This window comes from Cottoperca gobio, chromosome 9, assembly GCF_900634415.1.
Source record: "Cottoperca gobio chromosome 9, fCotGob3.1, whole genome shotgun sequence".
Taxonomy (NCBI): domain Eukaryota; kingdom Metazoa; phylum Chordata; class Actinopteri; order Perciformes; family Bovichtidae; genus Cottoperca; species Cottoperca gobio.
Genome location: NC_041363.1, coordinates 16,255,938 through 16,275,698, shown reverse-complemented (window position 1 = coordinate 16,275,698; position 19,761 = coordinate 16,255,938). Strand labels below are relative to the sequence as shown.

The window sequence follows — 19,761 nt, the reverse complement described above, 5'->3', positions numbered from 1 at the left end:
GTGTAAATCTAACTAAATATTATAATAACTGGATACATTTAACCAAGAAGAGAGTATAAACTCAATAATAAGAACCCAAATCTGATCAAATTTACTTTAAACAATATACTATAATGATGTATCGCATGAGTAATAGTTGATGATAAATGGTCTCATCAGTTATAGATATAGTCGTAGATATATATATGCACATTGGTGAACAAAGGTAAACGACTAAGGTCAAAGAAGTGCTTGCTACAGCACTTTTTTTTGTCAGAATCAAAAGCATCATTTTAATCTAACAGTGAGGATATCATATATTTTAGTTACAAAATGCAAGAAGAATCTCCATAATAATCACTTAACCACAACTGTGGGAAAATAAATGGCACAAATGCTATGATCTCTGATTTGGCCCTGACGTTGAAGTCAGGCTGCTGTTTCTTCACCACTGCTAATGTAGGACATCGGGGTGCTGCAGAGAAGAGGGAGCAAGAGCAAAGGGAGACTGAGAAAGAAGATGGAATAAAGATTAGGCTTAGTGGAGTTTAAAGGGAAAGTTAATTGGCTATCAGACCTGAAGGTGGTTTTTGAAGCTTTGTAGGGCTTAAGACGAGCATCAGGGAAGAATATTGGCCTGCTTTCTGTAATCTTTGCAACACCTCAAAATTATAACTGACTTTTGAATGGTTGTTTTCCTCTTTCCTTTAGCTGCTTCTAGCTCACATCTGTAATGGTGGTTTCTTCTGATTTAAGTGATGATGTTGCTGACAGCCTAGCTAAGCCTCAAACACAATACTTGCATCCATTTTGATATTAAAAAGCTATGGGTCTCACTGGCACATACGCAGCTCACGGCACATTAGATTACAGGAAAAATGAGTATGCAAATTTCTCCACTGTGCCTTGAGGAGAGTCTGTAAAAGTACACGTCTGGAATTATTCATTAAAAATCAGACTGTGCTAGATGATCCAGGCAGTAGTCCGAGGTAACTCTCCAAATCTGACTGGATGTGCAATACCGAGAGAACCTGATTTTAAACTCTATTCTAGTAGGATGCCTCAGGGTGGGCTGAACGCTGCAAGATTTCTTGCAAAATCAATGAAGATAATTAAGCCCAAAGTGTATTGAGAAGGATGCTGTTTGTGAACCACCAGAGGACACGGTGATCTGGGATTACCACTACAATCTCATTTTCCTACATAGATATGAAATGTTATGTTAATGCTTTGTACTCATCAGTATGGCACATGCATAATCAAACACGCACATTTGTTATTTGTTATCAATATTGGACAAAGGACTTATTTGCTAGTGTGATGAAAAACATTCTCAATAATACTTGAAAGATTCCTTGTCTTAGAGTTACAGGTTAATACTAAGACTCAACGATTGTGAAAAAATATCTAATTGCGAATATTTTGACTGATATTGTGATAAGTTTAACAATTTTGTATTGAATTATAGTTTTTGCTTCATTATTATTATTATTATTATTATTATTATTATTATTATTATTATTATTATTATTATTATTATATAGAATGCAATTTGTAGGCCAGCACACACTTTAAAATTAAGATGGGCCATATTGCAATTCTGTTTTAATTGTTCAGCCCTATTTAATACCTCGTCGTGAGCATACATAGAGGCTCAAGTCTAGAGCTATAGGTCTGTTACTGCGAAACAGTCGAGAGAATAAAAGAATTAGATAATCTACGTACCAAATTTTGTAGAAATAAATGTTCAGTGCCCTTTACACGCCTCTCTCTCACTCAGCCACTCATCCTGCCTGTTTCCCTCTGGCTCTGGTCTTGTCTTAGACAAATTGGGCACTTAACCTAAATGCTATTTAAGTATCTATAACATTAAATTAAATATCCATCAAAGAGAAACCCCAAAGCAGAGCAGCTCAGGCTGGGAGAAGAGTAGTGACGCCCTGTTAGTTGGCACAAGTTGATTCATTCACATCAACCTTCAAAAGCAAGTTTAACCTGCATTGCTGTGTCGGCCTTAAGGGGAAAAGGGGATCTTCAGTATGGTGTTTCACATCTTTGCCCACCCTATAAAACACTTTGTGTTATTTAAGAAATCTAAATCTCTGTGGAGATTCATGCGAGATCTCATTGTCTCTGTGATTTGTTCACACATTTGTAAGCTATGGAAAAAATCACAGTGATAAACTCGAGTTCATGAGAAAATGTTCAGATTTCTGCAACAATCATCAAATTAAAATCAGAATGTCAGCAGGTAAGAACTCTTAGGCGTCACAACATATTACATTGTGTTTATTAATTCTCAAATTTGAATAATTAATGTTTTCTTCAGTCCAATTTTCAAGAATCATTGCACGCCTCCTTCCATCGAGATATCCCCCAGCCCTCTCTGACTGGCTGCCTGCCTCACCATCAGAGCCAACACTACAACCACAAGAGGAGCAGCAGCAGCATGCCTCATGCCAACGCTCTCTGCCACTTCCACATTGCTGCCAGCATCAACCCTGCTACAGGTTAGACTTGCACACATTAGTTTCTGTAACTAGTTGATAATCCTGTTCATCCTCGTTACTGCATCTTGTTGAACACCAACCAACCATCCACATTTAGTGAAGCGTTTGGAGCCAGAAGATGGTATAAAGTACCACTTAAAGAGCAGGAAAGAACAGATTGTATCGCACTATATTAGTTATTCCTAAACCATAAAGACTGCATAGATAGTTGGCTCTGCTTGAAGAAAATCAGAGGAAAGAAGGTCAGAGGGTTTCAACTATATATTTCACATGGCAAAGATGGTGTGAACTTTGTAGATTTATTATTATTTCTGTTCAGAGTAAATGTTAAGACCCTGTCACACATATCCGTATGACAGAAACGTATGCCGGCGCATCCGAAATATCGACAATACGTTGATATAAATTAGGGGTAAGTTGTGATCGTTTGAAGGACGCAGACTATACGCCGAACACGCCAGACATACGACCCTGTCACACAGTTCCGTATGGCAGAAACATGCCAGCGTATATGAAAATTAGCTCAAAATGTGTCAGAGTCCAAATACGTCCAACTTTTCCACAGCGGTGTTGTAGCTGACGTATACATAATGGTTTACGTATGTCAAACATTGATACCGTATCACTTACTTATTTCAAACGTATCAGAGCGTCTGGCCAACGCAGCTGGAAAAGTGCCATCTGGTTCACGTCATGCTGATGCTGGAGAACGGCTAGAAGGCTGAACGCTAGCTGTACTGTAGAAACACGTTTAATAAGTTACTCCGTCATCAGGCATCATCTTAACATAGGGTAGGAATAGGTTATCCACTCATTATCAATAAATTGGCTGTAGGATTCACCGTCAGCCGACGTAGCCTATATCTAACGTTCCTCTAACGTAGTCACGTAGGTATTCACGTACTATATTATCGTAGGTAAATATTCACGTACGTATTCCGTATTCACGTATGTCTAACGTAACGTCTGCATAACTTATGAAGTACACGTTGGGTACGTCCGGTAATTTTGAACATGCTCAGCATTCAACAACGCACCCCAGCGTAACAGTGAGCTCTTAGCGAATACTACTTATACCTTATATCAACGTAAACCAGCGTGTTGCAGATATTCTGTATACGGCATATTTTTGTATACGTTATGCATTCGTTGGGTATTCGTCTGATACATTTTGTATAAGTAAGTTATGCGCTATCAATAGGTTAGACATGCATATCTGTATATGTTCACTTTTCTGATCGGATGACGTATTTGGACTCTGACAAATTTTCGTATGCTCCGGCATACGTTTCTGTCATACGGACATGTGAGCGTTTGTTCCTTTGTGTTTTTGTGGGGTAGTTTTAATTTGACCTGAACTGAGGCAAAATCTTGTAGATTTTTTCAGCCTTGAGGCTGAGAAGTCCTGTTGAATGGTATTTGTATGCTTGAATTATATTTTAGCATACATCAAACTATACTCGTATTCAATAACTTTAACTTGCTCCAGCAGATCTTCTAATCCTGCATGCCCCTTATCTTATGTAATGTACATTTGTGCTATTCTTTGCCTTCTTTTTCTAAACATCGTAACCTCTTTATCACTTATGATCTTCATCACAGACATTCCTCTGCTGCCCTCCATCTCCTCTCTGAGTGCCGTGGATGATGAGGAACCTGGAGGACTTTTTACTGTCCACTGGCTCAACAACAAAGAGCTTCATTTCACTTTAGCGATGGAAGTCTTCCTCCAGCAGCTCCGAGGCAGCCTGGAGCAACAGAACGAGTGCTCCCATGAAGGTACAGAACAATATTTGGATCAGGTGTTAACACTTTGTTTTATGGGGTGTGCATATGAAACTGGAATAACGCTGTCAATTCTAGACTCTGACTTTGCAATCTTATCAGTCAGATTTGGGATGCACAATATCAATCCATATCTATAAAAAAATCATAATTACCTGCTTCTCATGGCCGATGCAGATAAGATTACCATAAGCAAAGCTGGATGATTTATTATTCCATAGCTCAGACCTAATCTAAATGACATCAGTATTTTTATCACGGCAAAAACATTTCTGACTCTTTAAGATCAAAACCGTTCTTGTCTTCCTCTGAAACTGAAAAGCGTCCACACCAGCAGCAACATGTTTGGCGAGTCAGCGTGCTGCGCTTAGTCTTTTTCTTCTGTGTTTATTGGAGGATCGCATACCGCCACCTACTGTATCAGAGTGTGTAGATGCTGCACTTGTTAAGTCAATTAAAGCAATTTCAATTTGTGTTATCGGCAGATTAATTTATCACCTATAATCTAATTATGGGAATAACATATAATATTATAAATAGTATATTAATCGTGCATCCCTAAGTCAGACCTTTCGTATATTGCTTTAGTCTTCCCCACAGATTTCTTTTTTTAATTTACATTTGGGCACTATGATTTACGTTGTCTTCCAGAGCCTGAAGATGAGGATAACTTTGAGGAAGATGATAATGGTAGCAGGCCAAGTGACTCCCAAGGACCTGAAGCTGTGGAGCTTCCTCTGGAAGCAGTGAAGCACCAGGTGAACGTGCTGTTGGAGGAGTGGAATAAAGGGGCAGACATGTTGTTCAGTATCCATCCCATGGACGGCTCTCTGTTAGTCTGGCACATCGACTGGTTAGATGAGTACCAGCCAGGCATGTTCAGACAAGCTCAGGTACGTGTACCGGTGACGTGGTTTATGTTTATGTAAAACAATTAATGACTTGATCCCTCATTTTTTTTATCTGTCCACAAATATTGAAAATCACTTCTTTTTTTTATTTGTGTGGTCACATTTCAAAGATTGAGTCTTATGGTAGGAAACTACAGTAAAGCGAATGACTTTATAATTTAATGAACACTGTAAACCCTCTCTTGTTTGTATTCATAATTTAAGCGCTTCTTGGGGAAATAATTAATATATATTCTCAAAAAGGTTGTGAATCATTTTTGACATCTGTGATTATCCAACTGGATTCATCTTCCAACCGTTCAGACAATTACATTCTAATTATGGGAGACTTCATATCAAATTCAGAAATCCCATGATGCATTTTTATTAGTGGTGAAATAATGAGAGCCTTGTGACATGGCAGTTAGTCAGTCAGGCAAGGCAGCTAAAATAATCCCCAGTTTCATTGACATTCAAGTTTATTATGCCTGGCTGCTTTAGATACACCAGACAGAATCCTGGTATTATTATTATTATTATTATTATTATTATTATTATTATTATTATTAAAATATAAATATGTAATGGGACAAATGAAAAGGCTGTATGCCTCGAGTCTCCATCACTTTTTTGTGACTCCATTCATTTCTGAAAGTTTGTCAAACATCTTACTGTTAAGATAACCCTAATGTTAAATGAGTTCTTGATCTTCAGTTCCCTCTGTGTCATTGCTACATTCACACGGGACCATGCGCTGTTTCATGATGTATGCTTTTTTCAAGGAATTAGTTGATTGACTGAGCCATTCTTATCATTAACTCAGAGCTGTACGTTTGAGTTGCTCTAGATTTAATTGCTATTATGTCTCTCTGTTTCTCTACTCAGGTGTCGTTTGTGTCCCGTATCCCTGTAGCGTTCCCTACAGGTGATGCAATCTCCTTAAGCCACAGTGTGGTTATGTATGCCTGCAACAAGAACGTAGATCTGGCTATCCAACATGGCAGACAGCGACCACCTGGGAGCACATTGCCTCAAACCAAATCTGCTCTAATAAGCTACGGAGGTCAAGGAAAGACTGCACCCAGCAGTAGTCTTCGACTAAGCATTTTCACCCCCAACGTCCTTATGATCTCCAAGCATGCTGATGGCTCCCTGAACCAGTGGGCCGTCAGCTTTGCGGAGGACTCTGCTTTCTCCACTGTGCTCAGCGTCTCTCACAAGTCACGGTACTGTGGCCACCGCTTCCACCTCAATGACCTGGCCTGTCACTCATTACTCCCTCTCCTCCTCACCACCTCACACCACAACGCCCTGAGGACGCCAGATGCAGACAGTATCCTGGCTCCTCCGGACGCCTACTCCTCTGGTTTCTCTCATCCTGCCTCTCTGCCCCGAGGCTCACGGCCCAGCCGGTCATCTCTAGGTGTAGTTTCCCAGGATCCAAATGCAATCTACAGTGAGCTGATTTTATGGAGAGTGGACCCTGTCGGCCCGTTGTCTTTGTCAGGCGGAGTCTCCGAGCTAGCTCGGATCAATTCTCTCCATGCATCAGCGTTTGCTAATGTAGCCTGGCTGCCCACGTTCATTCCTAGCAGCTGTTTAGGTGAGAACATATTTTTATTGCTTGGAGATTTTGTTAAAGCAAGTGCTCGGCAATCAGCCTTTATCTAAGCACAGCTTCAGTTTTTTGTTAGAGTACCTTTTGTTTACCAAACAGTTATGCAGTAAAACGAATAATACAGAAGGCTGTACATTTACAAAAAGTATCCCACTAATAACATTGTTGCTGGAGTGTACATAGTCTATATAACTTCATAACAGTAGTCTTTGATATTTACCATATTTGCTTGTTTGTTAAATGTTTTTATAAATGCATTAAAAATATATATTTTTTAAAGTGTCCTGTAATAACCCCCCCCCCCCCTTCCTCTCTTTAGGTGTGTACTGCAACTCTCCCAGCGCCTGCTTTGTGGCAAGTGACGGCCACTCACTCAGGCTATATCAGGCTGTTATTGAAGCTAAGAAACTCCTGAGTGAGCTCTCCAATCCTGATATATCAGTAAGTCATCAAACAAACACACTCTGCAGGGTATAGTCAGCATTGCAATGACTATTTTATATGCACACCAATAACAACAAGTCAATGTTTCCCCTTGGACCCTTAAAGACTCGGTGAGGTAATAAGATGTTGTTCATTTGCAGTCTTGTCACTTAATTAGTGTAAGCCTTGGATGACTTGGTAGAAATGTTACACAGAACCACAATTAGGTAACGTGAGAAATGAGATGAATAGCACAGTGGTCCTTCTAATCCAATACAGCAGAGTTGAATCCATCAATAAGTGATATTTAGTTTTTATGATATTTTAATTAAAAAGCATGAATAGTATTTTTTTAATAGTCTTTCTTGCATGGCATATATATGGCTCATTATTTTCTTTGGGCAATTACCGTAATGTTGTCGTCAATGACGGCACTAATAATGGTGAAAATAAATGTTGTGGCTTTTTTTTTTTTTTTTTTTTTTTATATCCGTCTCACTAATTAAATGTTTTGACTATGTAACAGTGCCCAAATAAAGTGTCAATATTTGTTTCTCTTCAGAAATATGTTGGGGAGGTGTTCAATATCATCAGTCAGCAATCCACAGCAAAGCCAGGGTGTATTATAGAGCTGGATGCCATTACTGACTTTGTAAGTATACATAAAGAGAGTGTGTTTAACAAAGATATCGCTTTCTCTGATCACCGTCTGTCTTACAGTAGAACGACACTGTCAACATCTTGGATGAAAATACTAGCAGAAACTTCTCTGACATAAATGAAATATTAACTGTGATTTATTTAAAATCCATAGTTTAATTCTACACCATTGGTAGCATAAAACAGTCTAGTGGACTTTTGAGTATCAAGGTCAACCATGATAAAACGGAGACAACCTTCTTTCATACCCTCAGGCAGTTTGTGTGTTGACATGTTTGTGCGTGTGCGTGTGTGTGTGTGTAACATTAACACAACTCGTGTCGGTGTGTCTGCATATCGGCTCCACGGTGGATTAAGCGTGTTGTTCAGTGTCTGCTTCTGTGTAGTTCTATAATAGCAGCTGTTGTTCTCTACAGCAGGGGAAGGAGACCCAGCTCCTACATGTTTTTGAGGAGGATCTGATCCTCGGCAGTGAGAGAACGGAAAGCACACAGCAAACTCCTGATTCTCCTCACAGTGGTACAAAACGTTTATTTTCGAACTACCTTAAAATGTCTATTATTAAGGTTCATTACCAAACATTTGCACCACCTACAAACACATTAATAGTGGCACTGTTCATTTATATTCTCTGGATGCCTGTGTTTTCCCCTGCAGCCTCGAGCAAGACAGCCTTCTCTGCACGGTTTTTCCTTGTTGTGGTGGAATTGACACTGACGGGTCGCTCGATTCTCCACATGTGGCATCTCCAACTTACTGCGCGACCCATCACCATGGGTGGGTACTTTGAACAAAACACTTCAGACGGTGTGAGAAAATGTTTGATTCACTGTCAAATAAATAAAGGACAGTTAAGTGGTGGTTTTTCTCTAACAACTGAAAGCCTGTAAGAGCAATAATTTGTAAAGTTCTGAAATGTGTTATTTTGTATTGACGTGTAAAAATGTTATTTGTTTTTGAACCCCCTACAAAATATATTTATGGTCTATACAAATGCCATTAATGACTTTACTTTGTGACAGAAACCGCATTAATGTATAAACATAAATAATTTGGTAAAGTTTTGACCTAATATTTCCTTTTCCTGTGACACAGAAGAGACCAGGACGGAGAAGGATGCCACCTCAGCTTCTCCTTCGAACAGCTCTACGTTTAGCTTTGACACGTTCGTTTCTCCAGTAACTCAGAAGAGTAAACCCTGCACTTCCAATCTGCAGAGTGCCTGTCGCCTCAGCCTCACAACACACATGCTATACAGCCAGGAGATGGCTCTGCCAGAAGGGGTGGAAGCCATCAGTGTTACACCTTCAGCAGGTGAGGGACAATGAGGACACACACTCGTGTACGAATGACCCAAGTCTATGAAATGCATCTGGTAATGAAATGCAGCTTGAATAACGCTGTCCCTGAGCACAACACAAGGCATTTCAAGTATGAAAAAGTGCAGTCGTAGTAGCAGCATTGTTATTATTACATTTCTCTTTGCACTTAAACAGTATTGTCATAATTGAATTAAAACAGAGTGCAAGTATGACAGTATAAAAGCATGGCACAGATAAGGAAATGTAGAAGCTACTGAGGCAAATGTAATGTTGCCATGGGGACTTTCAAAAGAAATGGTCCTTTTAGTTAGCAAATTATTGACTGAAATAATCTTTTCAGGAACATACCGACATTTATTTATCCACTATGAAAGGGCTACTGCTGTTATCGTGTATATATTATATATTTGTCAAACTGACAAACATGGGAATATTATTTATATATTTTTAGCCTGTTTATAAACTTTTCTTATATTGCCATCTGCATAGCATATATCCAATAAAACCTTTTGAAAAATGACAAAAAAAATTCATAGATATGAATTAGAATGAAAACTCTCACCAAATAGTGTATTGTCAACTCTTTTTCCAGGTCACCTGAGCGCGTCATGTTCTCTGCCAGCTGATCGTGTGCCTTACCTCCTTGCTACTTCCTGTTCTGATGGAAAGGTGCGCTTCTGGAGGTGTAATGTCATCGCGACAGAGCCTTCTAGTTTGGACAACTTGATGTACCAGTGGGAGGAGTGGCCTCTGCTGGTGGAGGAGAGGCTTCCAAACAGCAGCGCAGTAAGCGTGCAAGGTCATCCCATAGAGGTCAGCTGCTGTCACTCTGGACGGATTGCAGTTGCCTACAGGCAGATACCAAACACACCTCTGAGCTTAACACCTTATCTGAACATTCACGGACTGTTGACTTCTCCTCCCACTCTAGCTTCTTCCCCTTATGTGCTCAACAACAATAACACCCACCTGACCCCAACTGTGACTGTACAATGCAGCCCAAATCTCACTCCAAGCCCCAACCAAGCAAACACTAAAGAGCCATTGGTCCACATTGGCATCTTCCAGTGTGAGTCCACTGGTGGTTCACAGTGGATTCTAGAGCAGACAATAGTCCTGGACAGCACAGATCCCACAACTGGAAATGCCAATATTCTAGGTAACATGGACATGCCTATACCTAACGAGGACTGTCCTGGCTCTACTAGTAAGAGCCTGGTTCATTTGGACTGGGTCTCCCAAGAAGATGGGTCACATGTTCTCACTGTTGGTATTGGGACAAAGATTTATATGTATGGTCGTCTCGCTGGGAAGCCTCCAGAACTGGGTTTGTCATCTGATGCCAGTCGAGACCAAAGCTTGTCTCGCCTGGTTCTGCTTCGTTCAGTCAACCTTGTCTCCTCTGTTGAAGGCTCATTACCCATTCCAGTCTCCCTCTCCTGGGTAAGAGACGGCATCCTGGTAGTGGGCATGGACTGTGAGATGCACGTCTATTCCCAGTGGCAGCCCCCAGCACCATTCAAACCAAATGTCCCGATTGCCCAAGACACAGACCTCAGCAGCAGCGTCTCTTCCATAATCTCAGCTATCAGACAGAGCCAGGAGGAGGGTCTCAGCTCAGGGGCCCCCATGTCTTCACTGGCCCCTCCCAAAAGGGCTCTGACGAGATCGATGATGAGCCTGGCTCAGAAACTCAGTGGGAAGAGAACCGCTTATGACCTGCCTGTCGAGATGGAAGATTCTGGGCTTTTTGAAGCAGCTCACCAACTGTTTCCCACTCTGCCCCAGTACCATCCTGTACAGTTACTGGAGCTCATGGATCTCGGGAAGGTCAGTTGAATAAATTAGATCATTCCTGTCTTATCTTTTCTTTTGATTATTTTCTTTTATTTAAGTACCTTCTCCAGTTGAAAGGAGTTAATATGAAGCTAAAGTAAAGCAGACTAATACATTTGAGAATTAATTAAGAATCAAGATTTACAGAAAGTAGACATTTGTTGTGTCTTTATATTTCGAAATATAAATGTGTGTAACATCATTTGTCTTTCTTAAGGTTCACCGTGCCAAAGCCATCCTCTCTCACCTGGTGAAATGCATTGCTGGAGAAATTGTGGCACTTAAAGACAGTACCACCAATCCTGAGAAACGTGTGCGCTCTCGAACCATCAGCGCCGGAGGCAGCACAGCCAGAGACCGGAAGATGTTCAGCAAAGCAGAGAACTCCACCGCGGACTACACCGAGATAAGCTCCATCCCTCCCCTGCCTCTGTACGCCCTTCTGGCAGCCGATGGCGAAGATACATCACCAAAACCTGGTTGGTCTACAACTTGTCTTTTTATAATAATAATATTCAGTAGTTCATAGAATAGTAAAGTTTATTTCTGTAGTACTAAACTACTAATTTGAATAACAAAAAAATCCATAATAGTAAAAAAATGTTTTAATTGAATGCAAATCAATTAAAGTGAGTTTAGTTAAGATGCAGAGGTTGTCACCTACTGTTATAAGACTTTGTCTCTGCGGGTAATAAAAGCCCTGAACATAAAGCTCTATCTTAACTCCTTACTTTAAAAAGTAATGAACACAATCTTAAAATCAGCTGAAAAAAACTACAAACTTGGGAGGTAGCGTTGCGTTAAGATATTGAACTATACGAACATTAAAAGACTTCACTTGTGGGTACCAATTTATTAAAATAAATACATTACACTTTAGATTAATTTTGTGTTGAGTTGAAAATGGAAGATTGTAACTGACAAAAGTCTGACAAAAATGTTCTCCTGCTTTTTAAGCGGGTACACAAACTAAAACAGGGAAACAGTATTTACAGTGGAAAAGCAACCATTTTCAGCCTCAAGGTGTAAATAACTGAGAATAATGTACTACTCTTTGGCATTCTAAGGAAACAAAGTTAGATGAATGAAAGCAGAAACATTTCCCCGGTTGAAGGGTATATTCCTGCATATCTCTTATGGAGAACATGACTTGTGTAATTTAGCCCTGTCTTGTGTCTACCTACAGATAAAGTGGGCAGTGTGAGTGGAGATAGTGGGCATGGGTCCAGTCACGCTGATGTTTATGATGAGCTCTTTCATACACCCAGCATTGTGGACCTGGACCCTCTGGACGACGATCAAGAGGAAACGGGGAACAAGGTCTGTTGGCTTAAAAAAGTAAAAATGGGCGGTGGGGTTTCCTTTCCTGAAGCAGGAAGTCATCAGTCCATCTGTCAGGTGGTCAGTGCGATGTTGCAGTCTCCTGGTCTGTTGGTGACACTTGTGTATGGCATAAAGGGATGTCACTGCAGTACCAACCCAACCTTTTCCGATCCCATGCTGGGACACTTCCAATTGTACAAATACTGTAGATCTCCATCACCGATGCCAAACTTAAAAGAGAATTAATAAAAATGAGAGTGGACAGCAACATTTTTGAATAATTTTATTTATATATATATATATATATATATATATATATATATATATATATATATATATATATATATATATATATATATATATATATATATATATATATATATATATATATATATATATATATATATATATATATATGATGGCCCTAGCTAATGCATCAAAATCTAGCCATGTGTTGGCTAAGTCTCTAGATATTATGAAACGGTTGAGTCATTTGGAAAAGCTTGTAAAGTTTATCCAATATAGTGTGTCCTTTGTTGTGAGTTTGACAGCCATGACACAATCTCCTTTTTTAACATTATTTCCTGCCTCCCTCTATTATGTTTTAAGTCAATTAGAAATGCCATGTGGTTCCTTTTACAGACTGTCCTCTGTCTTATTCCCTATCTGTAGGTTATTGACCTGGCCCAGTACAGTCCGACATTCTTTGGTCCAGAGCATGCTCAGGTTCTGTCCAGCCACCTCCTACATTCCAGTTTGCCGGGCTTAACCCGTATGGAGCAGATGTCTCTCATGGCGCTGGCCGACACCATCGCTACCACAAGCACAGACCTCAAGGACAGTCAGGGCAACAGCAAAGGTACTGCAGGGAAATAACAACATAAAATAAGGCCTCTGCAAATAGATAGAAATGCAGGAGATAAGTGCTTCGTTCCACAACATCATGTAATTATGTTTAGAAGTAGCAGTAATAGCTGTCTGTCATCGATTTACCAGGTGGCGAGACACTGGATGAGTGCGGTCTGAAGTTCTTGCTTGCTGTCAGACTCCACACCTTCCTCTCCACCTCCCTGCCTCCAGCACACCGAGCACAGCTGCTTCGGCAAGGTAAAGTGCCATAGTGGTTTTCAAACAGTTTTCATCGGGTGCATTTCGTAGCTGACACAAACAAGCATTTCACTCGCGGTACAGAGCAATATACATATTCCTTTCTAATCTAACAAATAAATTGATGTCCCTCAAAATTAGGGCACTTTGTAAAAAGGCCTTTTATTATATCTTTACCTCATATGATCTTGCAGACTTAATATAATATAAGTTTCTTTTTAGATATAGCTAAAGTGCCCACCTAGTTATCAGAGCAGTACTTCAAGTGTACATGTTTGACAGTATAAGTCTCAATGAGAGAAAACAAGCCATAGTCTTTGCATCATCTTTGCAGATTGCAATAAAGTTCCCCTTGAGCAAGGCACTTAGTCTGTGTATGCTCCCATAGAACTCCACAGTGTTCACAAGTACAACACTGTAGCTGCAAGATGCAGCTCACTGCTTTTATTACATACCGTGTTGCTGCTTTTACACACTAAACAGTGTTGATATTCCCCCTGGGAAATACAGAACATTCTCCAATTTCCACTTGTTCTTTTTTTTTTTTCCTCTCTTCAGGCCTGTCAACATGTCATTATGCCTGGGCCTTCCACTCTGAGGCTGAGGAGGAGCTGCTGAACATGCTGCCTGCCCTTCAGAAGGGAGAGCCCACCTGGCCTGAGCTGCGCTCCATGGGCGTGGGCTGGTGGCTGCGCAGCACCAACAAGCTACGCAGGTGTATTGAGAAGGTGAGGTGGCCAATGACAGTAGTACTTAACTGGAAAAGTGCACTCAGAAGAGATTCGCTAGGTGTGTCTTCCACAATCACTGCTGTAATGTGTGATTAAATGAATACAAACCACAACGGCCCCCTGTCTAGATTGCAATCTTATGAGACACGTTTTTCACCCGCCTGCTCACACAACGGATACTCTCTTATTTTATTCCATGCAGCTGTCTGCACCGGCTCCGAGCAGGCTTGGGTCTCATGGGCGTAACCGTGACCCGAAGTGTTTATTTACGCTTCAAGTCTATTTTTCCAACAATACATGCATAAAAAAGAGATTGATGCCCGATAAAAAGGCACTGGATGAATATATGCATCTACATTTCGCACCCTAGCCGGAGCATTGTGTGCTGCTCTCTGGCTCTGTCCAAAGACCGGTTTGAAATCCCACAGATTCTCCCTTCATTTTTGCCCAGCAGCATTCGATGCGGGTATAAAACGTCAATAAAATAGTTTGGGTGATTCACAATTAAAAAAAAAAACTAATCAACCAGGAGAGATCCTTGGGCTTACAGTCATGAATGAGCACGAGAGATATTAGTATGCAAGATTAGTCACACAGACAGAAAGACGCACAAACAGCCAAACGCATTATTACCTTAAGCCTGGCGGAGATAATCATCAATATCAAATTAGGTTTCTTTGCTCCAACGGTAAATTGTGATTTGGTGTTCAGATTGTGCAGTCATTAGCAAATCAAAGAGGAGGTACCGGTATATGAAATGGAAAGGCCAGTATCTCTATGGAGTTTAGTTTAAATTAGCATTCATATTAGATATTGTGGTCTTGTTCTAATCATCAAATGTATTGTTGAGCTGTTTTAGGGTCTTGTCATTTACATTTATACAGTAAGTGCTTTTTTACATATTTAAAGCTACAGTTGAAAGTCGATCGGCAACCGATTTGATAAGTGATTAATGGTTTTAGTCTTCTGTTTCTAGCTTCTCTAATGTAACGTTTGCTGCTATTCTTTGTCTTAATCCGGCGTAAACAAAATATCTGTTGGTCCGACACTAAGAAACACATCAGGACTTTCTCCTTTTGAAACTTGTAACAAAGTTACAACTTGTTCTGTGGATACTCGATAATAAACTCAATAGTCTGAGGAGGGCTCAGCTAAATATATTTTTTTATTTTATTTTGTTAGGTTGCCAAGACTACTTTACAGAAAAACAACGATCCTCTGGATGCAGCTATATTTTACCTCGCACTGAAGAAGAAGGCAGTTGTCTGGGGATTGTACAGGTAGGAACCTTTGCATATAAATTACACAGGCAGTCATCACAATATTTTCCCCTTACTCTTAACCAAGATTATCTCTGTCAGATTACTGAAGATCTATGACACAAGTATTGTTGTTTTGAATCCATGATATCTTTCTCTCCAGATCTCAGAGGAATGCCAAAATGACAGAGTTTTTCCGAAACAACTTCAGCGAGGACCGGTGGAGGAAAGCAGCTCTGAAAAATGCATTTTCTTTGTTGGGAAAGCAGCGGTTCCAGCATTCTGCTGCGTTTTTCCTTCTAGCCGGCTCCCTTAAGGATGCTGTGGAGGCAAGTGGAAAATAGACATGACACACTGTTTGAGAGAAGCACTTGTTCCTACAACTGCAAGTTCCACTTGTCAGCCTGCTAAACCTAAGTTAGAAACTTCGCTTACAACACGAGTAACGTCAAGTGCTGCTCATTTTCATTGACAACATTTCTGTGGCATTTTACGTATGCCTTTTCTCTAAGAATGCATCGTCGAGGTCAGTGTTTGATGGTATAGGAAAAAGCAGACAAACCACATTCACAAACTGATCTCGCCACCAGTATTTCCAGTAGCATGCAGCATCCTTTCAATTATTGAAACGGCTCAATAGATTCCCACAGGGGTGTCTTTGTCAAGAGCTTTTAGCACAATGCACTGAAGAATTATTGATGTTGGCAGTTGACTCTTGGATGTTGCTGTTTTTCCATCTTTTTTTGTGAGAAGTTTCTGTAGCATGTTGTTACATGTATAAACCAGCAGCACCACGTTCTTGTTGGAGCCTCGTAAACAGGGACCCTACCTACCACCTTCATTTTGTGAAAATGATATAGCCGTAAACTTGCACATTTTTATGCATAATTGGTAGAATTGCTTTTGTAGTTTGATAGATGGCAGAAATACTAGTACTGCTACAGAAATCTTTCAGAGTTGGATAGCCATAAAAACAAATCGCTCTCCATCTCGTATCAAGAGGGCTGCTGCTCATCTTAGTTTAATAACCTTTTATTTATCAAGGTTTTTTCTGTTTTAAATATTGTGACTCATTGCTTCAGGGACGTTTTAATCTGTGTGAGTAACTGGAGCTTCTCTAAGCATTTTATGGAAATGAGCGTCACCCAGGCAAAATGGCTACCGTTGACTTTGTTTAGTCTCTCTGGTTTAGAGGTAGTCTCATTGAACTGCACCTCACACCTCACCATTTGGGAGCAACAACAACTTCAACTATCTACCAACTCTTTGCGGTGCGCACAGACTTTTATTAAATGTTTTGGTTCTTTACTTTACTTTTCAACAGATAAACAAACAAATGATTATGTCCTTCTGGATTAAACTGTGTCCAGAATATACATTATTTGTCTGCTCTTCTCTCGCTCCATTCAGGCCTGTGCCAAAAGCTCAGAAAACTATTTTTAAATGATTACGGACTGTGATATCTTGCTTTATTTCCTCCTCCAGGTGTGTATAGAGAAAATGCAGGACCTTCAGCTTGCCCTGGTGATTTCCAGATTGTATGAGTCCGAGTTTGAGACGGCGTCCACCTACAAAAAGATCCTCCAGAGACATGTTCTGGGACAAGACAAACAGGTGCAGAGTTTGTGAACAGCCTCCACACACTTTTGTTTTTGATTTCATCAAACTATCCAGTGTTGTTTGACTCTCCAGCATTTTGCTAATTAATACACTGCACAAACCAGAATGAGCCATTTTAATTCTCTGTAAATGTCAGATTCCAGCCCACCAGGACCCGTTCCTGCGTAGCATGGCTCACTGGGTCCTGGAGGACTACAGCCGAGCCTTGGACACTCTACTCGATCAGCCTGCGAACAGCACCAGCTCTGGGTCCAGTGCGAGAAGATGTGACATTGGTATGTCTGCAGTGCTCTGCCTGTTTTTTTTCCTCACCTCTATTCAAAAGTAAAACTAAGAAGGTACAGTGTGGTACTGCAAAAGAAAGTATAGTTACGTTTTGGTATTATCTCGCTAAAGTTTCCCCTTTTTCCCTCCTTTTTTTTTTTTGTAGACCTGACTACACTTTTAATAATACCCTGAGAATGTACTGGCTCATACAAACATTTAAACGGCTTATACGTAATATAGTATGTGCTGTCCTTGCTAGGTTTTCAGTAGAGTCATACAGGCCTTTAGACTTTTCATCAAGGTATAAACCAAGTCAGTCAGCCGTTCTCAATAAGATGTCCGTTTTTGAACTCACAACTCTACTCTTTACTCACCTTAGTGACCACACACTGCAGTTTGTCAGTGCTTGCATGGTGTGATGCCTTAATGTGTTTGAGTTTTTGTCAGGCCAGCTGTAGCTCCATTTCTGTGTCTCGTCAAAAAACAGCGCTTGTCCTTGCAGGTGCTGTAGTCAAAGCCGCAAGCGGGGATATAAATCCAATGTTCTGTATCTTTGTATCCGACAGGGTCCTCTTCAGTGTCTACATGTAACCCTGAGGTTTTCAACTTTTACACCTACCTTCGAACCCACCCACTCCTCCTTCGCCGCCATTTTGCCTCCTCAGACAAAGCTAAGGTTGGACTGACCGCTGAGGGTCGCAGGGCTGACTCCATTAGCCTGGAGGAGAGGAGACTGTTTTTCACAGCTGCATATGCACACCTGCAAGCTGGCTGCCCCATGCTAGCACTTGAAGTCCTCTCCAAGATGCCCAAAGTCCGCAAGCATTCCAAACTCCCCAACCAGGAGGATGCATGCATCGCTGCTGAACTCAGTGTTGGGAGCAAAAAGGGCCAAACTTCGGACCACGATTGGTCTCAGCCGGCTCTAAACGGCTACGAGTCAGACAGAAACAGTTTGTCCAACAGCCAGTCAGATTCAGTGTTAAGTTTTGACTGGAGCCAGCCATCACTGACTCATCCAGATGAGCCCCTGGGGCTGAAATGGGACAGTGACAAAGATGATGATGATGATGATGGGGATGAAGAAGAAACTAAAAATGGTACGAACAGCATAACTGAAGACGGCAGCAGTGTGTTCCAGGACACGCAGGATGCCATGACGGCGCTAACGGAGACTGTGACTAGAGAAGAGAGTGAGGACTGCAATGACTTCCTCGCTCCATCTAATGACATCTTGGCGGCACATCTGAAGTTCACTGCCTGCCTAAAGATTATGACCAATGAGCTCCGGACGCTGTCGACGGGGTATGAACTGGATGGAGGGAAGCTACGATGCCAGCTCTACCAGTGGTTGGAGAGGGAGGTAATAGCACACACATATTTCAACACTTTTACAAACTTAAGTCAAATCTATATATTTTTTTGTGTTTGATATTTTTATAATATCATCGGTTAGGGTTAGTCTTTACCCTAAATATTCGACTCATTAATTGTCGCAGTACCGGTAAAATGTGGTTGCGAAACAAAGGATCATTCCATTTGGGCTATATGAGGGTGATGAATGTCTGATTTTACATACATCTTTATTTCTCCTAATAAATCATGATATACAGTCTATTTTGGTATAAATATCCACCAATTAATAACACTGTTAATAGAAAGTGTGTGTGTGTGTGTGTGTGTGTGTGTGTGTGTGTGTGTGTGTGTGTGTGTGTGTGTGTGTGTGTGAGCAGCTTGGAGATAAAAACAACATAAGGCTACTGTTTTAAATTATACATTTATTAAGCTCAGCGCTTCACCCTCTACACACAACAAACGGCATCAATCAATGAGCAAAAAAAAACTAACATTTGACGATGTAAATTATTAGTCGTGGAGAACCCTGGTCTGTTGAAGCATTAGTCTGGCTACACCCTTAAGTTCACTCCAATAAAACTTTGATGACTTTCATAAATCCCACACATCTCTCTTGTCTTCATGTTCACTGTTTCAAGATGTGATCTCTCCGTGAGCACTGTGTCAGTGCATATAAACATCATATTGGTAATAACTCCAGTGGGTTTCTCTTATGAAATTGTTCCTGTTTGACAATTTGGTGAAATGTTTTGCTTTCACTCCCACGCATGCAGAATAAATTCCTTCTTTATGAATTGATTTTTAACATTTGTTTTATTCTGCTTATCCCAGGTGGTGGCTCTCCAGCGTTGCTGCAGCTACAAGCCCTGCTTGCCAGAGCTGTCTATCCAGGGTGAAGCCCCGGTTTCTGGGTTGATGGAGGAGGAACAGGTGGGTGTACATTGCTGGCTTCTAGATTTGTCAGATATTCATGATAAAAAGTCAACACAACAGCACAGTGTGTCGTGATATGGTTTGAAAAATTGTAAACTGAAAAGATTGTTGTACCCTTACTCTCTCAACTTCTAACATAAAT

The 19,761-nt window shown here is 40.7% G+C and overlaps 1 protein-coding gene across 5 annotated transcripts in view; it reads left to right on the top strand.

The window, feature by feature from the left end:
• Window positions 1-19,761, top strand: part of dmxl1 (Dmx like 1) — a 50,322-nt gene that overhangs the window by 9,374 nt on the left and 21,187 nt on the right. For all 5 annotated transcript variants that reach the window (XM_029438875.1, XM_029438874.1, XM_029438873.1 and 2 more), the window contains exons 10-30: window positions 2,309-2,489; window positions 4,092-4,268; window positions 4,926-5,167; window positions 6,050-6,767; window positions 7,102-7,223; window positions 7,768-7,857; window positions 8,282-8,384; window positions 8,523-8,642; window positions 8,961-9,179; window positions 9,780-11,017; window positions 11,241-11,502; window positions 12,210-12,343; window positions 13,019-13,205; window positions 13,343-13,453; window positions 14,012-14,181; window positions 15,367-15,464; window positions 15,607-15,772; window positions 16,929-17,057; window positions 17,200-17,338; window positions 17,897-18,693; window positions 19,518-19,616. In XM_029438875.1, coding sequence (XP_029294735.1) covers window positions 2,309-2,489; window positions 4,092-4,268; window positions 4,926-5,167; window positions 6,050-6,767; window positions 7,102-7,223; window positions 7,768-7,857; window positions 8,282-8,384; window positions 8,523-8,642; window positions 8,961-9,179; window positions 9,780-11,017; window positions 11,241-11,502; window positions 12,210-12,343; window positions 13,019-13,205; window positions 13,343-13,453; window positions 14,012-14,181; window positions 15,367-15,464; window positions 15,607-15,772; window positions 16,929-17,057; window positions 17,200-17,338; window positions 17,897-18,693; window positions 19,518-19,616 — 5,502 coding nt within the window. The remainder of the gene's footprint in view (window positions 1-2,308; window positions 2,490-4,091; window positions 4,269-4,925; window positions 5,168-6,049; window positions 6,768-7,101; window positions 7,224-7,767; window positions 7,858-8,281; window positions 8,385-8,522; window positions 8,643-8,960; window positions 9,180-9,779; window positions 11,018-11,240; window positions 11,503-12,209; window positions 12,344-13,018; window positions 13,206-13,342; window positions 13,454-14,011; window positions 14,182-15,366; window positions 15,465-15,606; window positions 15,773-16,928; window positions 17,058-17,199; window positions 17,339-17,896; window positions 18,694-19,517; window positions 19,617-19,761) is intronic.